The sequence below is a fragment of the Struthio camelus genome, chromosome 3 (genome assembly GCF_040807025.1).
Source record: "Struthio camelus isolate bStrCam1 chromosome 3, bStrCam1.hap1, whole genome shotgun sequence".
Classification (NCBI taxonomy): domain Eukaryota; kingdom Metazoa; phylum Chordata; class Aves; order Struthioniformes; family Struthionidae; genus Struthio; species Struthio camelus.
The window spans coordinates 71,261,320-71,285,616 of NC_090944.1; the positions used below are offsets into that span (position 1 = coordinate 71,261,320).

Here is a 24,297-nt window from a genome sequence, read left to right on the forward strand (position 1 = left end):
TTGCCTGAAGGATGTTAATCTTTCTGTTGCTCGTGGAAGAGACCGGCTCTTTAGCTGGTTTGTTTTTTTGGCAATATCGAGTTTAGTTTGTTACAGAAATACTATTTTACTACTTTAAGCTTATGTATGGTTTCTTCTACACTATGAGGTGAATTTTTACTTCACCTTGTGTTCTACATAGACATTGAAGGAGAAATATTAATACGCTAATAATAATTAATAATGCTAATAATAGAAAATATATTAAGCTCAAATTAGCTTCCTGTAAGGCCCCATTTGGTTCCATAAATTATATGGAAATATTTTATTCGAAACTGGTAACATCTGAATATGCTACATCGTTAGATAGTTAAGTGTATGTCTGGTAATACCAATGTAAATATAAGTTTGCCAGAGACAGGAGTTTAGGAAAAGCAGAGATAATATGTATTTTGTTTGTTCTGATTTGTTAATTATTCCCTAGTAAGTCTTTAAAAGACGTTAGCATCATATAATTATGTACCAGAAATAATGTTAATCTAAAATGTTATGTTTGAATTGTTAGGAGTATTTTAATCACTTTCAGTTTTAGTCCAAATCTTTTTAGAAATCCTGAGCAAAAACCGAAGTATAAACTTAGTGCTTTTAAATGAGACTTTATTTTTTTTGCTGCACCACAGAATATTTGAAGTAGTGAGTGAATCTGGAAAAGGTAAGGAATTATTTGGCTTAGTCTTTCATTTCAATCATTAAATTATAAATACTATTTAAAGCAGATAGAACTGAATAAGTGAATCCTGTATTTAACCCATAGGACTTGCAGATTTTTTCATGGATGGATGATACAGGTTACATTCTGACCATGAGAGGGAGCCTGTATTCCATGAGCAAAATAGTTACTCTTCTGTTAGTGCTGAATTACTATTTCATTTCCTTTTGGTTCTTCATTTTTTAAAAAATGCAGATATTTTGGGTTAAATATTTTAATATAGTTAGGACTGTGCTGGAAAGACATATAGCATACCTAACTAGTCATCTCCTATAACTTTAGGTTATAAAAGTGGCAGTTAGTCTAATCTTGCTAAGTAGGTTTTCTTAACAGTCACTAGAGAGAAATGCATACTGCCTATCTTTTGCTAGAGATATGTTACAGCTTTACCCAGGCATAAACTGGTCTTACTACCAAACCAAAGCAATTCCACCCCTTTTGTGGTGCTGGGGATTTGTGTGGCCACATGAGGAATGCAGTTGTGGTTAAATTAACCTTTTTCCTTTACCAGATAGCTTTTAACCTATTCAGTATGCCAATCGAGTTTACTGAAAAGCCGCATGAATGTCAACACCAGAGAAAGGAGCAGTGGCATCCGTGGGGCTAGAGAGGAACGCTCGCTTTCAGCAGCAGTGGTAGTTCCTGCGATTCTTTAAAGATTATGAAACCACACATTTAGCATCTAATTTAGGGTGAGGTGTATTATGCTCAGAATCTGTCTCTCTGTGTTGACTTTAGGAAGCCCAGAGAAATCATTTAATCTAGGCATTTCAGTTCCGGATACCTGAAGGTAGAATAAATGAGCTTTGCTTCTTGTCAGGTGCTCTTAAGTCATTTCATATGATGTATAAATTGAGGACTCAAAACACTTGTAGTTTTCCATTGAAAGAACTGATTTGTACAAAGTGAACAAACAGCTGTTATTCCAAATCCATTATAATTTGTATTGAAAATGTACTGCTGTGATATATATAAACTTTCTTCTTTTAGTCCATGTTCCATTAATTACAGTTCCAACTAGTATAGGTAGCAGAACTCTAATGGGCTGTGTAGAAACTTGGCTCATCCATAGCAAAAGCAGCCTACTTTAAAATTTAAAATAAGCGGCAATGTGCTGCTGTCTCAAAAATGTGCTTATCAATGTCAGCAAATACTTACATAGTAGATCATGTTGAGGCATATAACCAGTAGAAAGCACCCGCTTTTTAATTGATTTCACTGGAAGATCCAAGATACCTACACACTGATCATATTAGACCTCAGCACTGTTCGTACCTTTTGATAGACTCTATGCAGTTTTCTGCATGCAACCTTTTCTAACTAAACTTTGTCCTACGTAACAGTTTTATTCATTTTGGGCTCCTTCACTAGATAGATGCTGACAGCAGGGGCAAACATTTTAATGCAAATAAACAATTAGCATTAAGGCCTGTTTTAACAACAGAGAGCTTTAAAAGTTTGTACTTCCAGCAGGGAATAGTTGTTAAATACAATGTGCTCTTGAACTTAATGCACTCGCGCAACTAAGAAAGCACTAAACGCTGTGCTATTATCAAATCTCTTAGCTTACACTTCTTTTGTGGATCACACGGCAAGCAAAAGAGGCTGAAGTAGATATGTAAGGGCATGGAGCGTGGACAGAGACCTGGGCAGGAGTACAGTATTGCAGTACCTTTCTTACCTTTTGGCTCTACTACACATGTTCAGGCAAGGTCTTGAAATTTTGATCAACAGTGTGGAAGGAGTCCGAAAAAAAAGGATGGAAAAAAATCTTTTCATTTTACTGAGAAAAATGTGATTTGGCTCTATAATAAGGGCATTTTCAGCAAGGTACGGAGAGGGCAAATTTGAAGGGAAGAATAAGAGTTTAATAAAAATAAAGTCGGGCAGCAGGAATTAAGTGGTGGGTCTGTTCATAAGGCAAAGGAAACCGTACAGGAGGGTGTTGTTTTTAATTACCCAGTTTGTAAATGTCAAACAGGAACCTCTAATTTTCTGTGCACCTGTGCAGTCAGGTGGGATTGGAAGCAAAGCTTTAAATCATTGCAAGTAACTTGTTCAACTTGCAAGTAATAGAGAGATTGAAATATCTTAATTTGTCATAGCATTTTATCTTTGCACCTTGACATTCATTATGGGTTTTATTCTCACTGTAATTGTGTGCGTGACAAAGATAAAATGAACTAACAATGTGCATGTCTGGTTTTGAATCTGCAGTTTAATTTCTCCTTCTTGATAATTATATTTTTGGGTATTAACATCCCTCTGCTTGTACAGAATATATAAGATAATGGGGAAACCTGAGCCTGATTAAAGGCTGCTGAGCACTGCTGTATTATTTAATGAAACTGGACGTGGTGTTCACTACCTTCCTTGCCTTCATTCCTCTAAAACTCCCATTAGTGATCTCAACATTTGTTTTTTAATGCTAAAAATGGAAAGTCCTGCGGTCCTCTGAACGCAAGGGGAACAAGTGCTTTTGGATTTCAGTTACATTATTCCTTACTGCTAAAGACTGAACAACAGTAGCTATGACAAATACCGTATTAAAATGAAGCACTAAGATCTGTTTTTGCTATTTAAAAGAAGGTACTTTCACTTGCTTCTTGTGTGATAGTGATGAACATTTAGAAAGCTTTGGAATGAATTAAAGCCAGTGAGAGAACTAAGATTCATTAACAAGCCCTACGTAAGCTTCTACTTCAGCCTAGTACTTTAAGTCTTCACAGCAGCGTTGTTTGTGTTGTAACGCTTACCTTATGCAAGTATTTGCATCCAAGTGAACAACTGGGGATTACTTGGTCCGCCGCTCCTTGAACTGCATTTTATGAATGAGCACATCTTTCTTCTGTATACTTGTATGAGGTTGGAGAGTAGAGAACAGCCCACCCGTACTGCTGATACGTGGTTGAAATAGCCATATATCTCACTCATGTATAGTCAGTGGTGTGGTTCACTCACTGTACAAAAGCCTGAGCCATATATAACCAAATAACAGTGGAAGAACCACTGGGAAATTGTCTGGACTGTTGCCTACCAGTAGGCACAGTGTAAACCTGACTGTTTTGTGGAGAAATGTTAGTAGTGATGGGTGTATGTATGTAAAAATAGTCACTTTTCTTGTGGAGAGGTGGAAGACAAGGCTTTTCCTTTTCTTATGTCCTGCAGAGAAAAATGCCCAGCACCATGAGCATGGTGAATTTGGCTTAGCCACCAGTCTGCTTCATCAGAGGTTGGGAATTGCTGAGTTGTTTAGGAGTTGATAGTTTTTTTTGTCAGGCAGCAGTCAGAGATACTGCTCAGTCTGACACTGTCCTTCGTAACAACGTTACAGTAAGGTGGTAGAGAGTGTGGTGCTTGATGCAGTGTTTGATTATATGTTCTGGCATAACATATATTCTAAAATCATCTTTTTAATGTGTTCACCTCTAGTGATTTATAATTGCAGTTGTGAAAAATCTAACCTCTGATTGGAACCACTGCTTGGAAGGGGGCCGTGTGAGGCTTTGTGAGTGCTTATGTTGTGTGCTATTAGGAAAGTCAGGATGATCAGAAGAGCTTCTTTGGAAACCCCAAACTTCAACTAGTTGATAGCCAGCAAAATATTCTTTAAAAAGAAAAACAGTGAAGTAACAAATTTTTTATGTGACATGATGAAGTTGTAATAAAAAGTGTAAGTGATTTATGCTTAGCCTCCTCTGTGTTTTCAACTTCAAGTGCAAAGAAACAGAAGTAAATTTTTTTTGATAAAGAGAGAAACTGTTGTTTCTAAATTTAATTTTTTTTTAATTGAGGGAACATGGTTTAGAGACAAGTAGAAAATAACAGCCTTGAAGAAAATGTGCATACATAGTAGTTTTCTGTATTTTATTTCTAATGAAATCTGGGAAAAGAAAATGGCTACCTGTATTATGGAATATGACTGTGTGCAATTTTTCTTTGAATCATTCTGTATTGATCTAGCTATTGAATTTTTGAGCCTTTCCAGTGTAGAGTGGAGCAGAGTGAGTAACTTTCGTATGTCACGTTTCAAGTCTAATTATGGGGAAACAGTTGTCTAACGGATTCAGTTGCATCCAATGTAAGAGATGCAGATGACATCCAGTAATTTTGACGTTATAAAAATAAGGAAGAAAGTGGTGTTGTAGAGTACTTCAAATTGCATAAAAGATGGACTGAAAGCAGCCCAAAAATTTGTTCCAGGAAGTCATTAAGCTTGTAAAAATAGCCTTAACTTTTCTAGGTTGCACTTTGAAGCTGCAAACATTGGGCAGCCCGAGGCTGATCAGAGATCTTTCTTGATTTTCAGTCTAGCTAGTAATGTTTGAGGAAAAGATGTCAGATCCTCATTTTTGAATACGTGTGGACTTTGTCTGTTTCCTGTTCTTGTCACTCACCTCTAACTTCTTTCAGCTTAGGCAGTTCTCATCACAAACTTTCACCATCATGTGAAACTCCACTTTCATCATCCACTTTCATGCTGTCGCTTAAGCCTGGAACTTTCTCTTGCTCGCAACAGCAATGCTTCCTTCCCCGGTTCTTTTAAAACCCGTCTTGTGACCACTTCTTCAAAGGACTGCATAGATGTTATTAATAGCATTACATTATCATTTAATCTTCCTTTTTTTTCTTGTTTTTCCCTTTATCTCCTTGTATCTATTTTCATTTTCAGTACCTTTGGAGAAAGGAATGTTGTGGTAATTATGTTGCAAGTCACCTTAACCAGTACAATGCCACACTTCCTCTAAGTGTGAAATCCTACAAGACTGGGGACCATCTGTTGTACTAGCGAGCGTGGCTGATCTTTTGAGCCTATGATTTTTAGTAACAGGCTGCCATGACAAAGGTGTGGGAGAAGGTCAAGTCTGATCACCATGGGAATGTGTGTGCATGCTCACATAGATATGTTCAGTTTAAACCTGCAATCTTTCTCTAAAGTTATATTTTCTTCCCTCCCTGACCCAATTTTTCATTGTTTTTTTCTTGATTAGAATTGCGAGGTATTAAAAAAAGATTAACTTTGGAAGGTTAAATAGAAGCTGATATTAAATGAAGTGGTTTATTTATCATAAAATGAAGACATGCAGGCAATGTGCTTGCTGCTCCACATTGTAAAATGTAGGTACCCTATTCTTCCACTGTAGCACACATCTATAGTACCGTATGATCAGTCTACTCTGTTGGGAAAAAAAAGGATTTAAAATCCTGTGATCAGATGTGCACGGACAAACTACTGATCTAACACTAAGCTCTTTTCGGGGTTGGGGGACACCCTGAGAAGTGCAGATCTCCAGCAGTACAGATATCAGTTGCAGAAACGGGAGGTAAAACATGATGGCAAAAATGAGCCTTTGGCAGAGAAATAAAGACCATGAGTCAGAGTATCGCAGGGTAGCATAAACCTGTTTTTAATGAGACTAACCCTTTGCTGAAACACTGAAGTCAGTGGGTCCCCAAGTAATGCAGTAAAGAGAACCACATAAAGGGAACGAGAAACTGGATTTGTTACAGGGCATTTTAATTTTAAATAAATGTGATACTTTATTCAGCACATTTTTTAGCCTACCAACATCAGAAAACAAGCTGGCCAGCGGATGCGTGGAAATACATGCACTAAATGACTTAATTTCAACTTCCACATCCCAGTTTGTTAGAAGCAGCAATGAACTACTGCTAGAACAGCTTGTGTTCTTATGCAGAAGGGGAGATGCAAAGTTCTTTTGATGTAGTATATATTCTGTCCCAGACATAAAAGGCAAAATTCCAGCTTCTGATAGGTAATTTTTGGAATTTGTCATACTGTTATGACTCCTATTACCATGGTCTAAATACTTCATAGTTTTTAATAGTTTTACTTTCAGCATCCCTATGAGTTAGAAAAAAAGAATGGGCCCTTTCTTTTTTCGTTAAATGTATCAAAATCTTACAAGTAGGGAAGGAAGGCTGAAAGAAAATTTTCAAGTGAGCCTGCCTAAGAGATGGCGTTTGGGTCATTAATTTCCTTTGGGTCATTAATTTTCCTTCCATATTCTACTTATCACAGTATTAATTTTGCCACAGGATTTATCAATTTTATCTAAATATTTTTTTCAAAATGTCAGCACAGTATTTTCATTCAAAGTATTTCAGATAACAGAAATAAGGAGCATAATTCAAACATCATACTGAAATTTATTTCTAAAAAATGAAACGTTGCATGGCTCTGGGTAGATGAGTTGGGAAATAGTAAACTAGGTCAGTGTAGTAGAGTTTCTTTGACCTTGGCTGTAGACATATTTTTGTATAGTTTATGTATTTTTGAAAGTATACATTCAAAATAGGAAATGCGCTTGTAAGGCGACATTGAAGCTTAAAGAAACATAATGAAACCCATCCAACTTCAGCGTATCTGGTATATTCTCAAACTCTGCCATGCAAGTTTAAGGCTAGATGTTATAGCTTTCAATGAGAATTCCTTTCATCTAAGTGGGCGATTACCCACATACAGATGATAGAATTTGGCAAAGAATAGTATTCTTGAAGATGGAAAATTCTGTTATATATTCACTTTTCCAGAAGTTTGCCAAACTCTTTCAATGATGATCACATTAAAATTGTTCAGGAGTTAAGTTCCTCATCTGATAGCAAAAGCAGACATTAGCACAGGCTGCTTTTTAATATCCATTTTTTTTAATAAAGCCAAAGTTGTGACCCTTGTTAACTACAAATATAAGAATATTTTCACGTGAAATAACATGTACCTTTGAACTTAACCAGAAGTCTCTCTGCTGTTTAGTACTTGTTTTTTCATGTGGAGTGGCTGCGACTCATATTACAGTTGGAAGCACATTTTTAAGCATTCTGTCGTATAATGTCTTGGTGCCTCTATTTTCTTTTCACCACTAGAGACTATAAAGACAATATTTCAAGAAAAGGGCATCTTGGCAGGAGAAGACAGAGCTTTTAAACCCCATCTGACCTTCATGAAGCTGTCCAAATCACCAAAGCTACGTAAGCAGGTGAGCTCACATTTCATACTGCTCAGCAGCAATCCAGGAAGTTTAATTTGGAGACAAATGAGTTGCTTATGTTACAGCATCATAGTTTTTACTGCTTTGTAACCAGCTGAAGAGGTAAGACTTTAAAATGCTAATACTTTAGAAAAAATAATTAGTACATGTACTATATAAACACTGTAGTCCTGTGCTTACTGTAGGTTACTACTCTTGATATTCTCAGAACAGTAAAATCATGGTCTATTTTCTTGTATGAAACTATACAAGGCCGAAGGATGAAAGTACTCATTCAAAATTAAGGAATTAATATTAGGATATAAGTTATGTACTCATAAAAGGCAAGGAATTTGTTTGGATAATTTTCTTTTGCTACTGTATGGGAGAAAATGTACAAGCAAATAATAGAATTCATACTTGAATTATGCACAATATGCAGACTGTCGGTTTTCTCTTCATTGAATAAATGCTTTGGTGAATTCCAGAGTAACGATGAAACACATCATCTATATTCTCTTACAGGACATTCTCTCTTGACTACTTACTAGCTTTGTTGACAAGAAAAATACACGAGTACATAGAAATGAGAATGAGAAATATATAAAAATGCTAATATATCTAGGTCCTAATTTCATACTAATTTAACATGTATATTATGTTGTTTAATATATGGTATATCTACATAAAGTGTATTTACTGTCACTGTGTAGAATGCTTAATGTGACCCTCTACAGAAGGTCAGAAAAGTAATTCTTGAAGAAATATCTTTTAAAAAATAATAGTAAATTAAAATACATAATGTAGACATTTCAAATTTAATATTTTTCTCTTAATAACAAATCTTAAGGAAAAATAATTACAAATTACATTGGAAATAACCAAACTTAAAAAGTACTAAAGGTGCAAATGTTAATTAAATAGAATTGTGAAATCAGTTATTGTGAAATTAGTTGGAAGCATACAGTGAGATACATCAGAAGACTCTGAGGGCCTAGCACATACTCACTTTGAAACAGAAATAAGGACTTGTCCACAAGTTGTAGATTATGTCATAGCTCTTAAGATTGTAAGCTCACATAAGTTTTTGATTGTATTAAGTATCAGCTTGCTTTTTAAAACGCTCATTTAAAAAAAGCCACAGCTTTCCTTTTCTTTCTTTTTTTTCTCTTTTTCACATTTATCTGCCTTGCATGAACTATTGGCCAGGATATATGTTTTTTTATGTTCTAGTATTCACTGCTAGTGACAGAACCAGGTCAATGTCATTCCAAATCATCTTCCTTAGTCCTCCATAATGCTGGAGAACGTGTATAGTATTCTTAAGATACAATATGTAGAAAAAATATGATGTATTAAATAGCTATAAGTAATTTTATTGGGAATATTGCCTTGCCAGTCCCCTATCTGGGGTAAGCATCAGTCTTTACAATCATTTCTTGTTTCATTGTGTTCATGTATATAGTGAGATAGTTTTATTTATTACTGAATACGTAATAAATAAAAGCATAAAACAAAAGAAATAACTTTTTTAATAGTACATTTTAACATACTATTTAATTGCATTATCAGATAATACAGCAGTATGAAAAACAAAGCGGGGGATGGCGGAAGATTACACTAGGAAGAGCATATAAAAGAGCAACTAGAACAAAAATATAGTTAACAGCTATAGTTTCATAGCTATACTAACTTTTTAAAAATGTGAGTTTTCTAACTTGAAGCAAGAGTCAGTTAAGCCACCTTCCTCATAATGACATCTAAATTCCACCATAATTTATTTTTGGGGAAAAAAGGAAAAAAATGTTCTGGTTTTCAAACCTTAATAAGTGTGTAAGCTTTTTTGAGAGGCATATATGCTGAACAGTTTTTACTTTCTCGAAGTATTACTGATATTTACAGAGAAGTTTTTGAGAATTCAAGATAAATAAAAAAATCTCAAGAGGTCACCTTTCCACTTTGAAGGCATATTAAGCTAAAAATAGAAGAAATGTAAATGCAAAAAACTTGGACAGTAATTAATAAAGGATAAAAATTTGAGAAAATGTGAGTGAGAAAGCTGTCTATGAGTTATTGTTTCCCCTTCAGGTTCTCAGGTTAGAGAAAGAACTTGAATTGCTCAGAAGTAGGAGCAGCTCATTCTTCCTGTTCATTTGAGATCAAAAGCATTTAGTGAAAACATCTCCAAAATTAGAAGGTACAGTTTACCAGTAGATATCCTTATGGAAGGAGATTAAAGTGAGATAGCTTCCTTGCACAAGCTCAGCCTTTTCCACAGTCTATTGTTGGAATAATAAGAATCTTGGTTTGGTATCATGTCTTCTATGCAAAGAACATAGTTAAAGTAGTAATTTTTTTTGCACTTGAAGATAGTATTTCTATTCCTGCTCCCCTCACTATGTTGCTACATGACTGTAGGTCAGTTACAACCCCTCCGCTTTTCATTCATCCAGGCTATATCTTTTTCAGGGAGTGTTGTAAAGCGTACTTGAAAAATGCTGTATGACATTTTGAGATTCTTTGATACATAGCGCTGACAGAACTGCAAATACTATGAAATGGATTTCATAAATAGAAGACGACTGACAGTTGAATTGCTCTGATGGCTTCTACTTAATTAATAAGCCATATATCCTTAGGCCAGGCAGAGATTGACAAGGAAATATGCCAAAAATATCATTTATGGATATTTAATATATTATATTCTTCTATAGAGTATACCTGTAGAATGCTGTGTATATAATGAGTAAATGAGAATATATAAGTAAGAATCTGTTTGTAATTGCAACACTTACAGTGTTGTACAAGGCCTGATTCACTGTTACCTTTCAACTGCAATGGTATTATTGTCAAGACCTTGGATATTATTATGCAGATAGTATTATTATAATTTAACTGGAAGTAGCAGTAATTGTGTGATTCAGTGATTTATTATTATATTTTTATGTAAATTGTGTTAAACTTTTGTCGCTCTTCCAGTTTCATATCAAGATAGCATGAGTTACTTATTTTGTAGTATTATAGCACATCATAAAGCAGAAAATTCTACACTGAATCAGAATCAAAGCTCTGTCAGAATAAAAATCTTTTTGATGTGCAGTCAGTCATATTCATCTTCTTACCACCATCCACTAGGCATACCAAGCAGATAAGATTTTTAGTGTTGATAATAGTGAAGTTAATTACTTTTTTCCTGTATAAATTTTCTCTCACATTAATATATTTGGCTTCTTGAAATCAAATGCAGCCCAAGGAAAATGTAGCTCATGTCTTTTATTAGACATTCAACAAGCGGTTATAGGAAGTTTTGACAGTCAGACAGTAAGTTAGCCATCTGATGTCTGTTCTGTCTTGTTTAGACATGAAAGTTCAGGCAGTTAACCCATTGCAGGAAGGGTTGTTAGTTCTGTGTTAATTATATATGTGTATGTGCTCTTGCTGCATCGTAAATTTATTTGTGAATATTTGTTGCATGCTCATTCATTGAATGCTGTTTTGAATAAAGATCCTTTGCACTGGCAGGAGAAGTTGCAATGGAATCCTTGCCTTCTGGTATTATTCCTTTAACCCCATCAATTTCTATCTTACATCCCTTGTATAGTTCTCAAGTTTCCTAGACTTGTAATTTTGTTTTTTTATGTATACTTATATGGTATAGATATGTAGTCTTCTCATACAGAACATGCATAATGGGAAGAGAGTGATTCCCCTCAGTAAAACCAAAGCACTTCCTCTTATCAGTCCCATCTGATTGAAAAGAATGACTGCCAACATTCTTTTTATAATAATTCTTGGTGTCTCTGCCATTTTGAACAGAAATGCACGTATAAGAAAAGCCACAGAGATCATTGAACCTCTCTGTATTTCCATTTATCAGCCTCTACTTCACTGGTTTGTATTGTGACAACTGTTACTTGCTGATTTGGGAGGTGGCGGCACATGCTTATTTAGAATTTTTTGATGCTGATCCTAAAATGGCTGAAACAATCACTTTGGGGATAAAAACAAAAAACACTTCAGTTTCACAGTCTCATAAGAACAGTTTTGTGATTTTTTTTTTTTTTTTTGATCTTAGGATCTAAACAGTAAGCAGGGGCATAAACTGGTTTCAGGTGATCCAGCAACTGGAAGAGAATAAAAGATCTTTGAGTTTCAGCCTTCCTGCTTTGGTAGCACTTAATAAAATGCCATATCTTGCCATATCTTAAACATGTATAGCTATAGTACTTGTTTTAAACAAGAAAAAGAAAGGACATATACTACAAGCATTTTTTTTTTACAGGCTAAATGTGTCGTGAGGTGTTAGTCATAGTGATTATTCTTATAAGATACCAAACTCTCTTACCGAACATGGTAGATACCATGTAATCCATGCTCATATGCATACCTCTGTTACAGAACTGAGGTGGCAGAAGGCAGCACCTCTTTACGTATGAAGTCTTCTAAGTCCACATGGGGATCATCAAGGTCTAAGCAAATAAACTTTTCCACAAGAGCCTTGCATCTTTTCATCTGTTCCCCTTTTGAAGGATGATCAATACGTTCGATAGCTTTTCCACTGCGAATCAGTTCTGATACTTCCACTCCTCTTTCAATAATTTTGGCTGGCATTCCAGCTAAGGCAGCAATGTTGGCAGCGTGACTAACTGTAGATATGCCCTGTTTGACCTGATAGAAAAAAATCAACTCATTTCCATCTTGGTGAGTCTCCATGGTCAAGTACTGCAGAAGAGGTGTGTCTGGTAGGAGTTCTAGCTGCATTAAACTGTGAAAATTAGTGGAGACAAAGACCTGTGGACACTGGGTTCCTTGACTGATCCAGTACCTCAGTACAGCAGCTAGAAGGGAGAGGCCATCCATTGTGTTGGTTCCTTTGCCAAACTCATCAATAAGTACCAAGGACCTTTCTGTAGCATTGTTTACTGCCTTGGCAACCTGATTGAGATCAATCATGAAAGTGGAGAGCCCTACAGAAACTGATTCCCTACTGTGGATTCTGGTGTAAATCCCATCAATTGCTCCAATCTCAGCCTCTGCTGCAGGGACATAACTGCCAATTAGAGCCATGAATATTATAAGACCTACTTGCTTTAAGTAGACGCTCTTTCCAGATGAGTTAGGCCCTGTGATGATCTTTATTCGTCCAGTAGCCTCGCCACTGTTCACAGGATTGGACACAAAAGTCTTTGCACATAGTTCCATAAGTGGATGCCTTCCATCCTTGATGTGGAAGCCATGGCGGCGAGTAAAGTGTGGCCGGCAGTAGGCATTCTCCCGGGCCATCACTGCCAAAGCTAGTAGTACATCTAGGTGTGCTGTGTACTCAATTACACTGTTAAGCACTTCAGACTTCTCCAGGATCTTTGTCTGTAGCTGGTGCATGATAAGTGTTTCCTGGTCCCTTATTTCGCAGTGCAAGTCACCCAGCATGCTGTCTAGTTCCTTAGTCCTAGCACTTCTGTAGTGCAGTTTATCCTCTGACAAGAACATGAAGTCCAAGCCTTCAATTTCAAAGTCATTCTTATCCACCATAGTTGGTAGCCGTGGAATGGAGAGAAGAAACCCAATCAAAGGAATGTAGATCACACAACAGGAAGGAATATGGTTGTCTAAGGTCTCCAGTTCTTTCCGGGCCACTTCTGTAAGGAAGTCTGACAGCCCCATTAGCTTTCGTTTCTTTTCATCAATGGTGGGATCCACATTCGGTCTAACAGTGAAGCGATTCTCTGAGATGCTGCCTTCAAAGTCCACCACTTTGCTGATTAGACTGGCAATGTAGTGCAGATCATCGGTGAACGCGTGTGATATAGTCTGAAAGAGTTCAATAGTGCTGGGTAGAGAACGACACGTGTCTCTGAGGCACACAGCACTGTACACTGTCTTATAGAGTGCTTGCCAGTCACTAACTCTTGTGTGGGAAAGAGTCATTCTTTTTAGAATAAGAGGCACATTTTTTATATTCTTGAGACAATCTTGAAGGGTGAGAACAGTTTCATGGTTCTGAGCCAGTAGGAAGAAGTGGATAACATCTAGCCGTTTGTTCAGCTCTATCAAGTTCTGAGTAGGTCGTGTAAGCCACAGCCTCAGCAGTTTTTCTCCCCATTTGCACCTGCAACGGTTTAAAATCCCATATAAACTGAATCCTTCTTTTAATCCACTTGACAGCTTGTACACAGAAGGATGGATATCACTTTTAAATATCTGCAGGACACAGTAAGTGTCTTGGTCCATATTCACAATATCTGACAGCACAAATTTTTTAAAGGCCAAAATAGGAACTGCAACAGTGTTTTCTTCTAGCTCAACTCCAACCCGTCTCCTGTCGAGGAACTTCAGGAGTCCCCCTAGTGCTCGTATCATGAGTGGGCTCTCAAAAGGAATGATTGAGGACAAGTAGAGAATTTTCTCTGTTGCGGTCATATGAGTTGGGATAAATGGAAATTGCCTGGATAGGATCCGTTGCTTGCTGACTTCTAGGCCAAAATCTATGTTAGGAAACAGGACAATTTCTGGTTTTCTTGTATCTTTATCATCAGCCGTATCCCTTAGGTTGGTCAGGAATTTGGCAATGTTCTGGTCCTGTTTTGCACTGGTCACTATGCATTGAGGAAGAACTTCCCCAATCGCTTTCTGCAGTAGTTTGAGGTCTTCGTTATCAGGTGTGTCAGGCATGAAGTAAACCGAGCAATCTTCTGTGTCATAGTAAGTGATTGCAAGCTGCCCTGCAAACCACAGAACAGACATATATGCCTCAGAACGCTCTTGATCCTCTTCTTGTTCAGGCACAAGCAGTGGTGGCAGGAGACAACTGGTGGCTGATGTGGCACTCATTCTGTTGGAGAAGGATATTTTTGTTCACAGCTCATCGAGAAATTCCTGAGAACAGGACTTTAATTAATAACAGCAGGTTAACACTTTTTCTTCTAACCCTGGAGAAACTAAGGTGCTGCTAGAAATTAAAGGTGGTTGGATGTTACCAGTTCAAGTGAAGATGCAGCCAAAACTACAGCAGTATCTTGCTTCCAAGCAAACTGTAACCGAGCTAACTACCAGCAACTTTGGGATAGTTGCATAGGGTTCTTATGTATCCTATATTTTTGTAAGTAGTGTCTTACCCTTCAAACCCTTCCCAAGGCTCTTGAATCCTTCTGTTAAACACTTGGTGTTGCAACCCATAGTGTGAGAAACGTAAAACCACCTTTTGGTGCTGAGCTGAAAGTTCAACCATAATAGGTCCTGTCTGTCTTCAGGTTGCATGGATTGTCATTACTCTAGTCTCATATCTAATATCTAATCCAAACTGGTATCTAATATCATGCTGCAATTGTAGTAGGCTATGGAAACAACACTGTAAAGGTAAAAATTCACTGTGTCAGCCTTCTGCTGATGATTAAGGGATTGGAGCATTTCACATCTGAGAAACTGGCAGAACTGGGATTGTTTAGCCTGAGGAAGAAAAGGCTCAGAGGCGATCTTGTCATTGTGTGTAAATACCTGATGGAGGGGAGTAAAGAGAGAGCCAGACTCTTTTCTCAGTGGTACCCAGTGAAAGGGAATGAGGCAAGGGACGCAAATTGAAACACAGGAAATTCCACTTACATATAAGAAAAGGCTTTTTTACTGGAAGGGTACCAAACACTGGATACATGTTGCCCAGAGACGTTGTGGAGTCTCCATCCTTGGAGTTACTCAAGCCTGACTGGACACAGCCCTGAGCAACCTGCTCGTGCGAGCTGGAAGGTTGGGCTGGACAATCTCCAGAGGTCCCTGCCAACCTCGACAGCTCTGCAATTCTTAGCTGTCGTTCAGAGAAGTGTGCTCCAGCTTCACTGGGTGTATGCCCAAACACTCATGAATACAATAGTGTACATGCACATACATACATGTGCATACAAAATCATCCTTCCTCAGAGGAATGGGATATCGACATGCATCAACCGCAGCTGCTCACAAAGGTGCAGCAGCATAAACTGGTTGTCCATTCAGTGTCTTAGCCCTGTATATATGCAGCACCTCTACATAATACCAGTTTCTATAAAAATACACAAAATACTGTTTCAGGGATCAACCAAAATCGCCCTCACACACCCTGCTGCTTCCTACCCTCCTCCCATTTCTTCCTCCCTTCCACTCACCCTCCTCGCTCACAGACTGGGCAGCTCTTCTCAGCTGCTGATGCTGCCAGCAGGCCAAAAGTTTATCTCGCCCTCCTGTCTTCCTTTCCTTCTGCCGGTTGCTTAGTAGTCCTATTAGCAATAGCAGTTGCTATTCAGCTCCTCACCTGGGCGAGATCCTGTCACGCCAGCGCCGCCTTCGGCCCCCGTTGGCCCCGCCACGACATGGCGGCTCTCCCCGCACCGCTGCCTAGCAACCGCCGCGGGGCAGAGAGACAGCCCTCCCGGCCCCAGCCCCCTGCCACGGGGCCCCGCCGGCCCCGCCAGCCCTCCCCCGTGAGCAAATCCCTTCTCCCTGGAGGCAGGCAACCGGCCCTGAATCTCCTATCTGGTCCTCCCAGCTGAACGGGGCACCCCTGCCCTCGGGTGCGCTGCAGGCTGGGCCAGCTCCTGCCTCCTTCCCCAGGAGCTGCTCGCTACCTCCGTCCCCCGGCCCCCTCAGAGCCCCTTGCTGAGGGCAGAGGAGGTGGCGGTCAGGCAAACAGAGGATGGAGGATGGCCCCATGAGCAGCCCGGCCCACTGGCCAGCAAAAGCTGGACGCGTGGTGCTGGCAGATGTGAATTTGCTTGGCATGGGCATTTTTGCTGTGGGTCTCCACGGCATGGATATTGAAGCTGCTTGCCATCAGTGTTGGGGCACCCTCACTTTGCTGCCATGTTAGTGCCTCCCACCACCATGCCCATAATCCCACGAAGCGCCAAGCGCTGCCCAGCTGCCAGCTAGCAGAGGCCACAGCGACTCCCTGCAGCTGGAGGGTGTAACCATCGGCTGGTGACTGCAGCCTGCATGTTTCCCCAGCGGCACACAGAAGATGTGCAGATGAGATACGTGACAGGACTGCCAGGTATAGGTCCCTTGGTGCCCTGACAATCTTGCAAGAGTTGCACATGCAACACCGCTTTCCAGGCCTGTGCTATTGTGTCCCGTTGCAGGTATCTTTTTGTTACAGTGCTTCTTTCAAGAGGTAGGTGTATTCCTTCTACCCCTTCAGCAGCAAGTGTTTCCAATAGCCTCTCACGTGCTCCGTTTCTCACTCTCACCTGATCAGAGCGTATTGCCATAATCGGCACCTATAATTTCCCATGTGGGAACAACTCTTCTGTTTCATCTGCACTGTTCCAGACCCTTTGAAATAAGAAATGAGCTGCAACCTGCCCACACATCTGCATTGTTACATCCTTTTGCCATCAGCATCTCGTTGCAACCACTGCAAACGGGGCTCCATAAATTGCTCCGAGATACTAAAAATATCATTCGGTGTTCCCATGACTGCTTTTCCAAATATCTCTCAGTAGTACATCACAAGCATAACTTGGTTCCTGAGCATTCAGCGTTTGATTCACACATCACCAATGTGTTTCTGACAAGCAGCATCCCCCGCCTTTTGTAAATGCTATTTATTTTTGGAGCATGAAGTGGTGATCTTGATATTTTTCTCATCTTATTCCATGAATACTTAAGACTTCACATCTTGACAAGCGTATTCTTGGCTGAAAAGGTCTTTTTTATTACTAAAATGCATTTCAAAGAACTGCTATCCAAAGAACAGAGAATGATGATTTTATTTCAAAATAGCCTTAGTCCTTAAGGACTAATGTAGCCATACAATATCACATTTTTGATAATGGAAATAAGTATTAAATAAATGTAGACTCTGAAGATTATATACCAGAAATTAAAACCGTCAACCACTAGATGTCATCATTTCAGAGATGAAGCAAATGGAAGAATATTTCTGACCTCAAGTAAATTATAAGTTTAGGGGTCAGAGAATGAAATGTTGAGGTACTTACTCAAGCGGAGTGCTTCTGTAGTCAATGAATTTTTGCCTGAGTAAAAGCTCTCAGTAGGGATACCATCAGTGAGCACATACTGCATGTGAGTAATTGTGAGTGAAGCATCACAAGAAATGGCTAAGCATAACATTGAGATGAAAGGATACAATAGCAATTTTTAAAAAGCAAATGGCCTTATTTTGGGGTAGACTGAAGGATAAATTATCTAATTATTACACAGATGTTCTGTTGTTATTGAAATGCAATGAGCAGCATTAAACTCTTAAAATGATATTTTCTGAATACAGCCTAGTAGTATATTTATTTTGTTTCACTTCATGTATTTAACACTACCTAATGATGCTGATATTGTAAGTCATTATTGTTTGTAATTAGGATTGAGCTAATTTTTTTTTTAATAGGGTAGGTTTAGAAATATTAATAAGTTTTTAGATTTACTGAGAAAAAATGCCTAATATTGGTTAAATAGGAACATATTTTCCTGTTTGGTGATTTTAAAGACCCAGAAAATTGCCCTTGACAAATATTTGAGATTCTTTAGTGTAAGAACATGCCCAGTGTTGACAGAGACCATAATTTCTCGTTACAGAGTCCATGAAGACTGTTGCAAACCATTTGAAGATAAAGCAGTTGTAGCATTGTGTAAATGTATGTTGATTTGTCTCCTATGGGATGGAAGAGGGAGCAGTAGAAAGGAGGTTTAATACCACTTTTGTTTCCTTGTTTTGGTTTTGCAGTGGGTACTGCTTAAGTAAGACAGAAGATTGGGTACGTTATTGTTTCAGGATTCTGTATGCAGCTTGAAGCAGAAGTTTCCCATTCTAGCTATACATTTGGTTAAAACAAATCTGTAGGAATTAAATGTGAAAATTCAGTCTCCTAGTAGACTGCCTAACTGAATTTTATGTTGATATTTAAAGGTGAAAAAAATTGATCCAAGCCTGTATGAAAAATTTAAAAGCCATTATTTTGGAGATGAAATTCTGCACCGCCTAGATCTTTGCTCCATGCTGAAAAAAAAGCAACCCAATGGTTACTACTACTGTGAGTCCTCTGTCATTCTTGGTAAGTACATCTTCATATTCCTTTTGTATCAATTGCTTCTGTAAGTTAAATGACTGAAAAGCCGTTATTTCTGGAGTGTGTGTTAGGCAATTCTTGTAATAATACCCATAGAGTCTGACATAAGTCTGTCCTTCAGTTTTGGGGACTCCTGGCGCACTGTGTAGCACTTCTTAGTGACAGCTAAAGCTTATGCTCAATTATCCATCTCCAGCATGAAGTTCCGCTTCCCATCCTAAAATGAGTGTTTAAGATAAATGAGATGTATCACCCTCTGGAGCTGCATGTCTCCCTTGGTTTACCGAAAAGACAGCCTACGTAACTGAGTTAGATTAGGCACACTAATTATACATGATTAAAGCTAAGTGAAATGTCTCTGACCTTAGTTGGAGTATATTTGTACAGAGAGAGTATTTCAGTGATACAACAGAATATCATCAAGATTTCAAACGTTGTATAGACACCTTGCCGAGATCATTGCAGTCTTAAGTATTACAATTGTGGCCTCCTGCATCATCTGAACAGAAGCTTCAGATTTCTGTGATAAGTATTCTAGGCTTATCTTCTTATTTCTGCCATGAGTCGTGTATGCATCAATCTTCAGTTGATATCCATGAAGGTTCTGTGCACTGAGAGACTCTGGGATGATGGCTCATATAATAAACCTCTCTGTGATGGTTAATTCCCACTAGCTGATAATGGAGCTTGGGGCTGCTATTAGTCATATTAAGAACACGGAGACTTCAACATGGGTTAAAACACACTAAGTGAAGTAAATAGAGAATGCTGAGGATTTTTTTAAGATGCAAATGCCCCTTTAAACTTAGGAATTTATTGTGTGATATGCTGGAAATATCTTTAAAAAAATATCATTCCTGCACCTGGGGAACTTTAAAATTAAGAAATCAGATGACATGGGAAGATGGACAAGTAGTAATACTGCAAAAGTTTTTCATGTGCATTGCTTTTTCACCTGTCATAATTAGGTAGATTCTTTGTCATGGTAGAGGTGGATCTCAGAGGTCAGCTTTGTAACAGGGAAGAGATAATGGCCTTATGAGTTCAGTTTGTGTAGTATCTTCTTTGTACTGGTGCAGCTTGGCTTTTATGTGAAAATTTGCTGCAGTCACATCAAAGGTTGAATGTAGTGGTGCTGGAAGACATGGCATACTGACATTCATACCCAAAGTCCGTGTGAAGACTTTATATCTGTTTTCTTTAGAAACAGAAATTTAAAAATAGAGCAAAACTCTATTTAGAAAGTTGTCAGTGAGCAATAGTTCCACCTCTACAAGAATATGGGCAGTCTTAATAAATATAACTTTGACCTACTTAAGAAAAAACATCTATTCTTGTATGGCTGCTCCAACAATAGGAAAAATGTATAAAAAATCTTTTACAGGGAACCTCAGCAAAAGATGCTTACCTAAAGACTATGACAAATTTGCTCTTACATATCTTGCACGTTTTCCAGATTTCTGATAATAAGCAAAATGTTTTTTAACACAAATGTCAAAAAGTTGAGCATTCCAACAGGCAAATCGTTTAGTGGATCTATCCTTTCCGACTACAGAGCATAGTAGTCTTATTAGTGAAAATATTCATGAACGAGGAATGATCATATCCTTAGAAGGAAAGGACGAACCATGCAATGTTGGAGATATCTTCCAAGGCCATCGGTTCCATCACCTAGCTGGAGAGAAACATCTTCAGTGCACTCTCTCCTATTGTAGACGGCTTAAAGGAAAACCGTGTCTTCTTCCCTAAGGGCTAAGAAATCTCAAGAAGATGAAAACTTCTGTTTTTTGTAAAGGTTTTTTGTCCATCTCCAAATTATGCAAAACATTTAAAGGTATGATGAGCACAAAAATGGGAAATGGCTGCTTTTCAAGATCTTACCTTTTTCCTTCTTAATGCTGTGTCAAAACTAACAACGTGGTGTTAGGGTGTTCATGAACATCTACCACCACCTCTGAATTCCTGTTGTTTGGACCGGTTTTACCTATGTACTGATATTAAAAGTTAGCACTGTTGTAAATGGAAAACTGTGGACTCCTAGGACTCTTTTTAAGGGTTTGATGATGACTTCCTTTGTGCCTTGTAGTAATTTGTTTCCTATCTATGTCATCTACACCATGGGAGGTGGAGATGCTTTTGATCTTGAGGTAGTGTTTTGAGGATTTATTATTCAATATCTATACAATGCTTTGAACACATCAGGCACTTTGCAAACGCTAAATATTTTTTCTGGTTAATGTTTTTGTTGGCACTTAGGTCCACCTTTGTTTACATTATGTAGACTGTACAAAACAAATAGGAAACATTGCTTGCAGTGGAAACTAAGAAATGTGTAGGATGTCTATGTCACCCTATCTAGGTGACAATAATATTGCAGAATGCAAATCCGTCAAAATTGAAGCGAAATATATTTATACATATTTGCATGTATATGTACATGTATATCATATTTATTACCTTATGTATGTCTCAGTCTTCATGGATATCATTATGTATGTATCTCTGGTTGTGTATACTCCATATATAGATAAAAGAAGGAAATGTATGTTTTCTATGTAATATCTTATGCACATGCTTGTACATTCAAATATGTATTTATAAACATCTAAATGTTTAGAGAAAAAGAATTTACATGATTATTTAACATAGTGTAAAATTTTTCATTGGGGTAAAGTTGAGGCTCCACTATTTACAAATATATTTCAAAATATTTAAGATTATTTATCTCTGATTAAGTAATTTGGTAAACAGCTCATTCCAAATTAAAGCTATTAGCAGTATATTTGGTAGACATTGACAATGTTTTTTCTAAACATTTCTAAACATTTGTTTAAAACTCTATTCTTGTTGAACCTGCCTTATTATTCCAAATGCTGAAATGTGACAGTCAGTCTTTGAGCTATCTTTTGAAGATGAGGCCCATTAAATGGTTTATAACAGCAGTCAGTCAACTGGTATGCATAGCAAGAGTCAGATGCTTGTTTGGCTTTAACTCAGTCATGGTGTGACAATGCCTACATTTATGGAAAGTATCATTTTCATAACTTACAACAGAGTTCTGCTCTGATTTTTATGTAAGTACTCTGTCTGGTTTCTGTGGCCATAATATTTGAATAGATGTTCTTCACTGATACCACATTAAGAAAGTATGATATTATTATTCCCTGCTTTCTCAATGCTATATGAACATAGATGCAGTGTGCCAAAATATATGCATTTTATTTTTCCTGTTTTTGTAAACATTAATATATTTATGTAAGGCCTGTAGGAGAGGGGAAACAGGTGTTTTGAAACAGAATTTAAATGTCTTTCTCTTCAGAGAACGAGAAACTATATTTTAATAAATTTCTAAAAACTCATTATATTTCAAAATATGATTTAAACTGGGGTTTTATTAACTATATGTTGCAAGGGTATTAAATTAACCACAGGAGGGAGCTAATGTAGTTCTATTATTACATCAGAAATAGTAAAATTTGTGAGTTACATAATACTGACAGAGCACTGTATCTAACTAGTTCTTTCTATGTATGCCTGTACTCAGAAAGTTCTCTTTTCTATCGAAAGCTTAGAGAAAATACAAAAACGCTGTTTACTTTTTGTTACCTAGAGTCTGAGCCAGACTTCAGGGGTATGCATGTAATAGGATTGAAAGATCTAAAAAGGAAATGGATCTAGTATTAAAAGAGAAACAGAAATCTGTACACAGTGAAGAGCTGCATACTAGCATTGCTATTAAAAGCTACAACACATATCAGCTTGGTTGCTAGGCATTTTAAAAACATGTTTAAAAATATAGGAGCCATAAAAGTTTGATCTGGATAAGGACAGAGGTGAAACAGGTGCTGAGCTGCAACGAAATGTGCAATAGGTAAACGGGCTTTGACACTATGTTACAGAGAAACATCCACTGTCTTCAGCAGAGCCTGCGGACATCTACACCAGTGTGTTTCTCTGCATCTGCACGCCAGCCGCACAGGGTGTGTATTCAGGAGTGAAAATTTGATGAGATGGTGACAATGGGGTTGAGCCTTCATCCCCCGTTAGAGATCAGGTTGTTCTTTAAAACAAGCCAAACAGCAGGCCAACAAAGTGTCCTTCTTCACACAACCCACCTAATGGCAGCTAGTGTATGTCACCTGAAATACGAAAGAAGAACAGGGAACCCTGTAATGACTTGAGCTTCTCAATACATATTCCTTTACCTGAATGTCAGATCAATTCTTTATATCACAGTGAAGACATTCAATAGGAAAACTGCCCATCAAAGGAAGCATTATGTCTATTTTCTTGTGTTAGGTATGCCTTTAGCATTAAGTATCCCACTTAAATATCCTCAGGATCCATGCATTAAAATTTTTGTAGAGTTCTATTTTAAAGAAAACGTGCTTACAATAATTTAATGTATTCTGAATTATACACACGTGAAAGAAAATTATCACATGCCAAGCGGCATTCAGCCTTAAACTGTGAGAAGGTTTTCCTGTTTGACTCGTAAGGAGAAAGTTATATATCAGGTTTCTTATGTGCTACCTCTGAGGTGGAAAAACTTCCACAAAAGTCAATTCCTTGGTGGAAACCACCCAGCAGCCAACTCTTGCTTGCTGCACAGCCAAAGCTGATGTATCTGGAATACGTGTCATGCTGGAGGTTGAAGTGCTATTATATTTCCCCTTAACCCCTGCAGTCTAGCAGTAGAAATCTTGAAATATCAGACTGCAAGCATCTAGTTTATCTGGAAAAGAAAGCATAAGAATATGGTTAAAGATAATGCTCCTTGCTACTCAAACAATTCTTCAAACAGATCCCTTTTTAAGTAACAGAACATTTGGTGAGTCAGTTTACATTTCAGTTGAACTATGTACAAGTTAGGTGTTTAGTCCGACCTTGCCATCTAGGCACCTTCCAAAGTCTCTCTGAAATGGGGGAGAAAGACACCTACAGATGGATGAATTCATTCCATCCTAAAATGTTTGCCTAAGGTAGGCAAGATCTGAGAAGTGTCTAAGATAGGCAAGATGTAAATCTAAGATACGTAAGTTGAATAGTTCTCTTGAAATGCTTTCTTTTTCCACTGCTTAAAGAGGGAGCCTAGAGTCAGGTAGCTTAGAAGAGAGTCCTAACTTTCACATGAGCAGAATTAAGTAATCCTATCCTTTCTCTCTATTGATTTCATCATTTGAACAATTAAAAAAAAAAGAAAATAATGAAAAACTCTAGAGCTCCACTAAGCAGCAACTTGGATCCCTAAATGAGAGTGACATACACCATAGATTCCAATGGGAGGGATTGGTGTACTTTCCAGGCAATTGCAGTTGCCAACTACTAATTGCACAAGAGATGAAACATCTGTTGTAGACTGACTGGTGATTGCATTTGTTAAAACATTTTTCACTAGTAAATTTCTACAACTAAATTAAGAGTGAAGTATTGCTCTTACCAGATGCACAATGCAGTAGTAGATTTTGTATGACAAAGCTTATTAATTGGTTTGTTTATATATGGATTT

General features: G+C 37.8%; 2 protein-coding genes across 7 annotated transcripts in view; one reads left to right on the forward strand and one right to left on the reverse strand.

Annotated features, from left to right (window-relative positions):
* Nucleotides 1-24,297, forward strand: part of AKAP7 (A-kinase anchoring protein 7) — a 92,701-nt gene that overhangs the window by 21,805 nt on the left and 46,599 nt on the right. For all 6 annotated transcript variants that reach the window (XR_011140198.1, XR_011140196.1, XR_011140197.1 and 3 more), the window contains exons 6-7: nucleotides 7,634-7,746; nucleotides 18,629-18,773. Coding sequence is in view for 3 of the 6 variants with exons in the window: in XM_068938317.1 (XP_068794418.1) it covers nucleotides 7,634-7,746; nucleotides 18,629-18,773 (258 nt within the window). In the remaining 3 variants the exon portion in view is untranslated. The remainder of the gene's footprint in view (nucleotides 1-7,633; nucleotides 7,747-18,628; nucleotides 18,774-24,297) is intronic.
* On the reverse strand, nucleotides 12,130-14,568 carry MSH5 (mutS homolog 5). Its single transcript, XM_009688824.2, has one exon. The coding sequence runs from the start codon at nucleotides 14,566-14,568 to the stop codon at nucleotides 12,130-12,132; it is 2,439 nt and encodes an 812-aa protein (XP_009687119.2).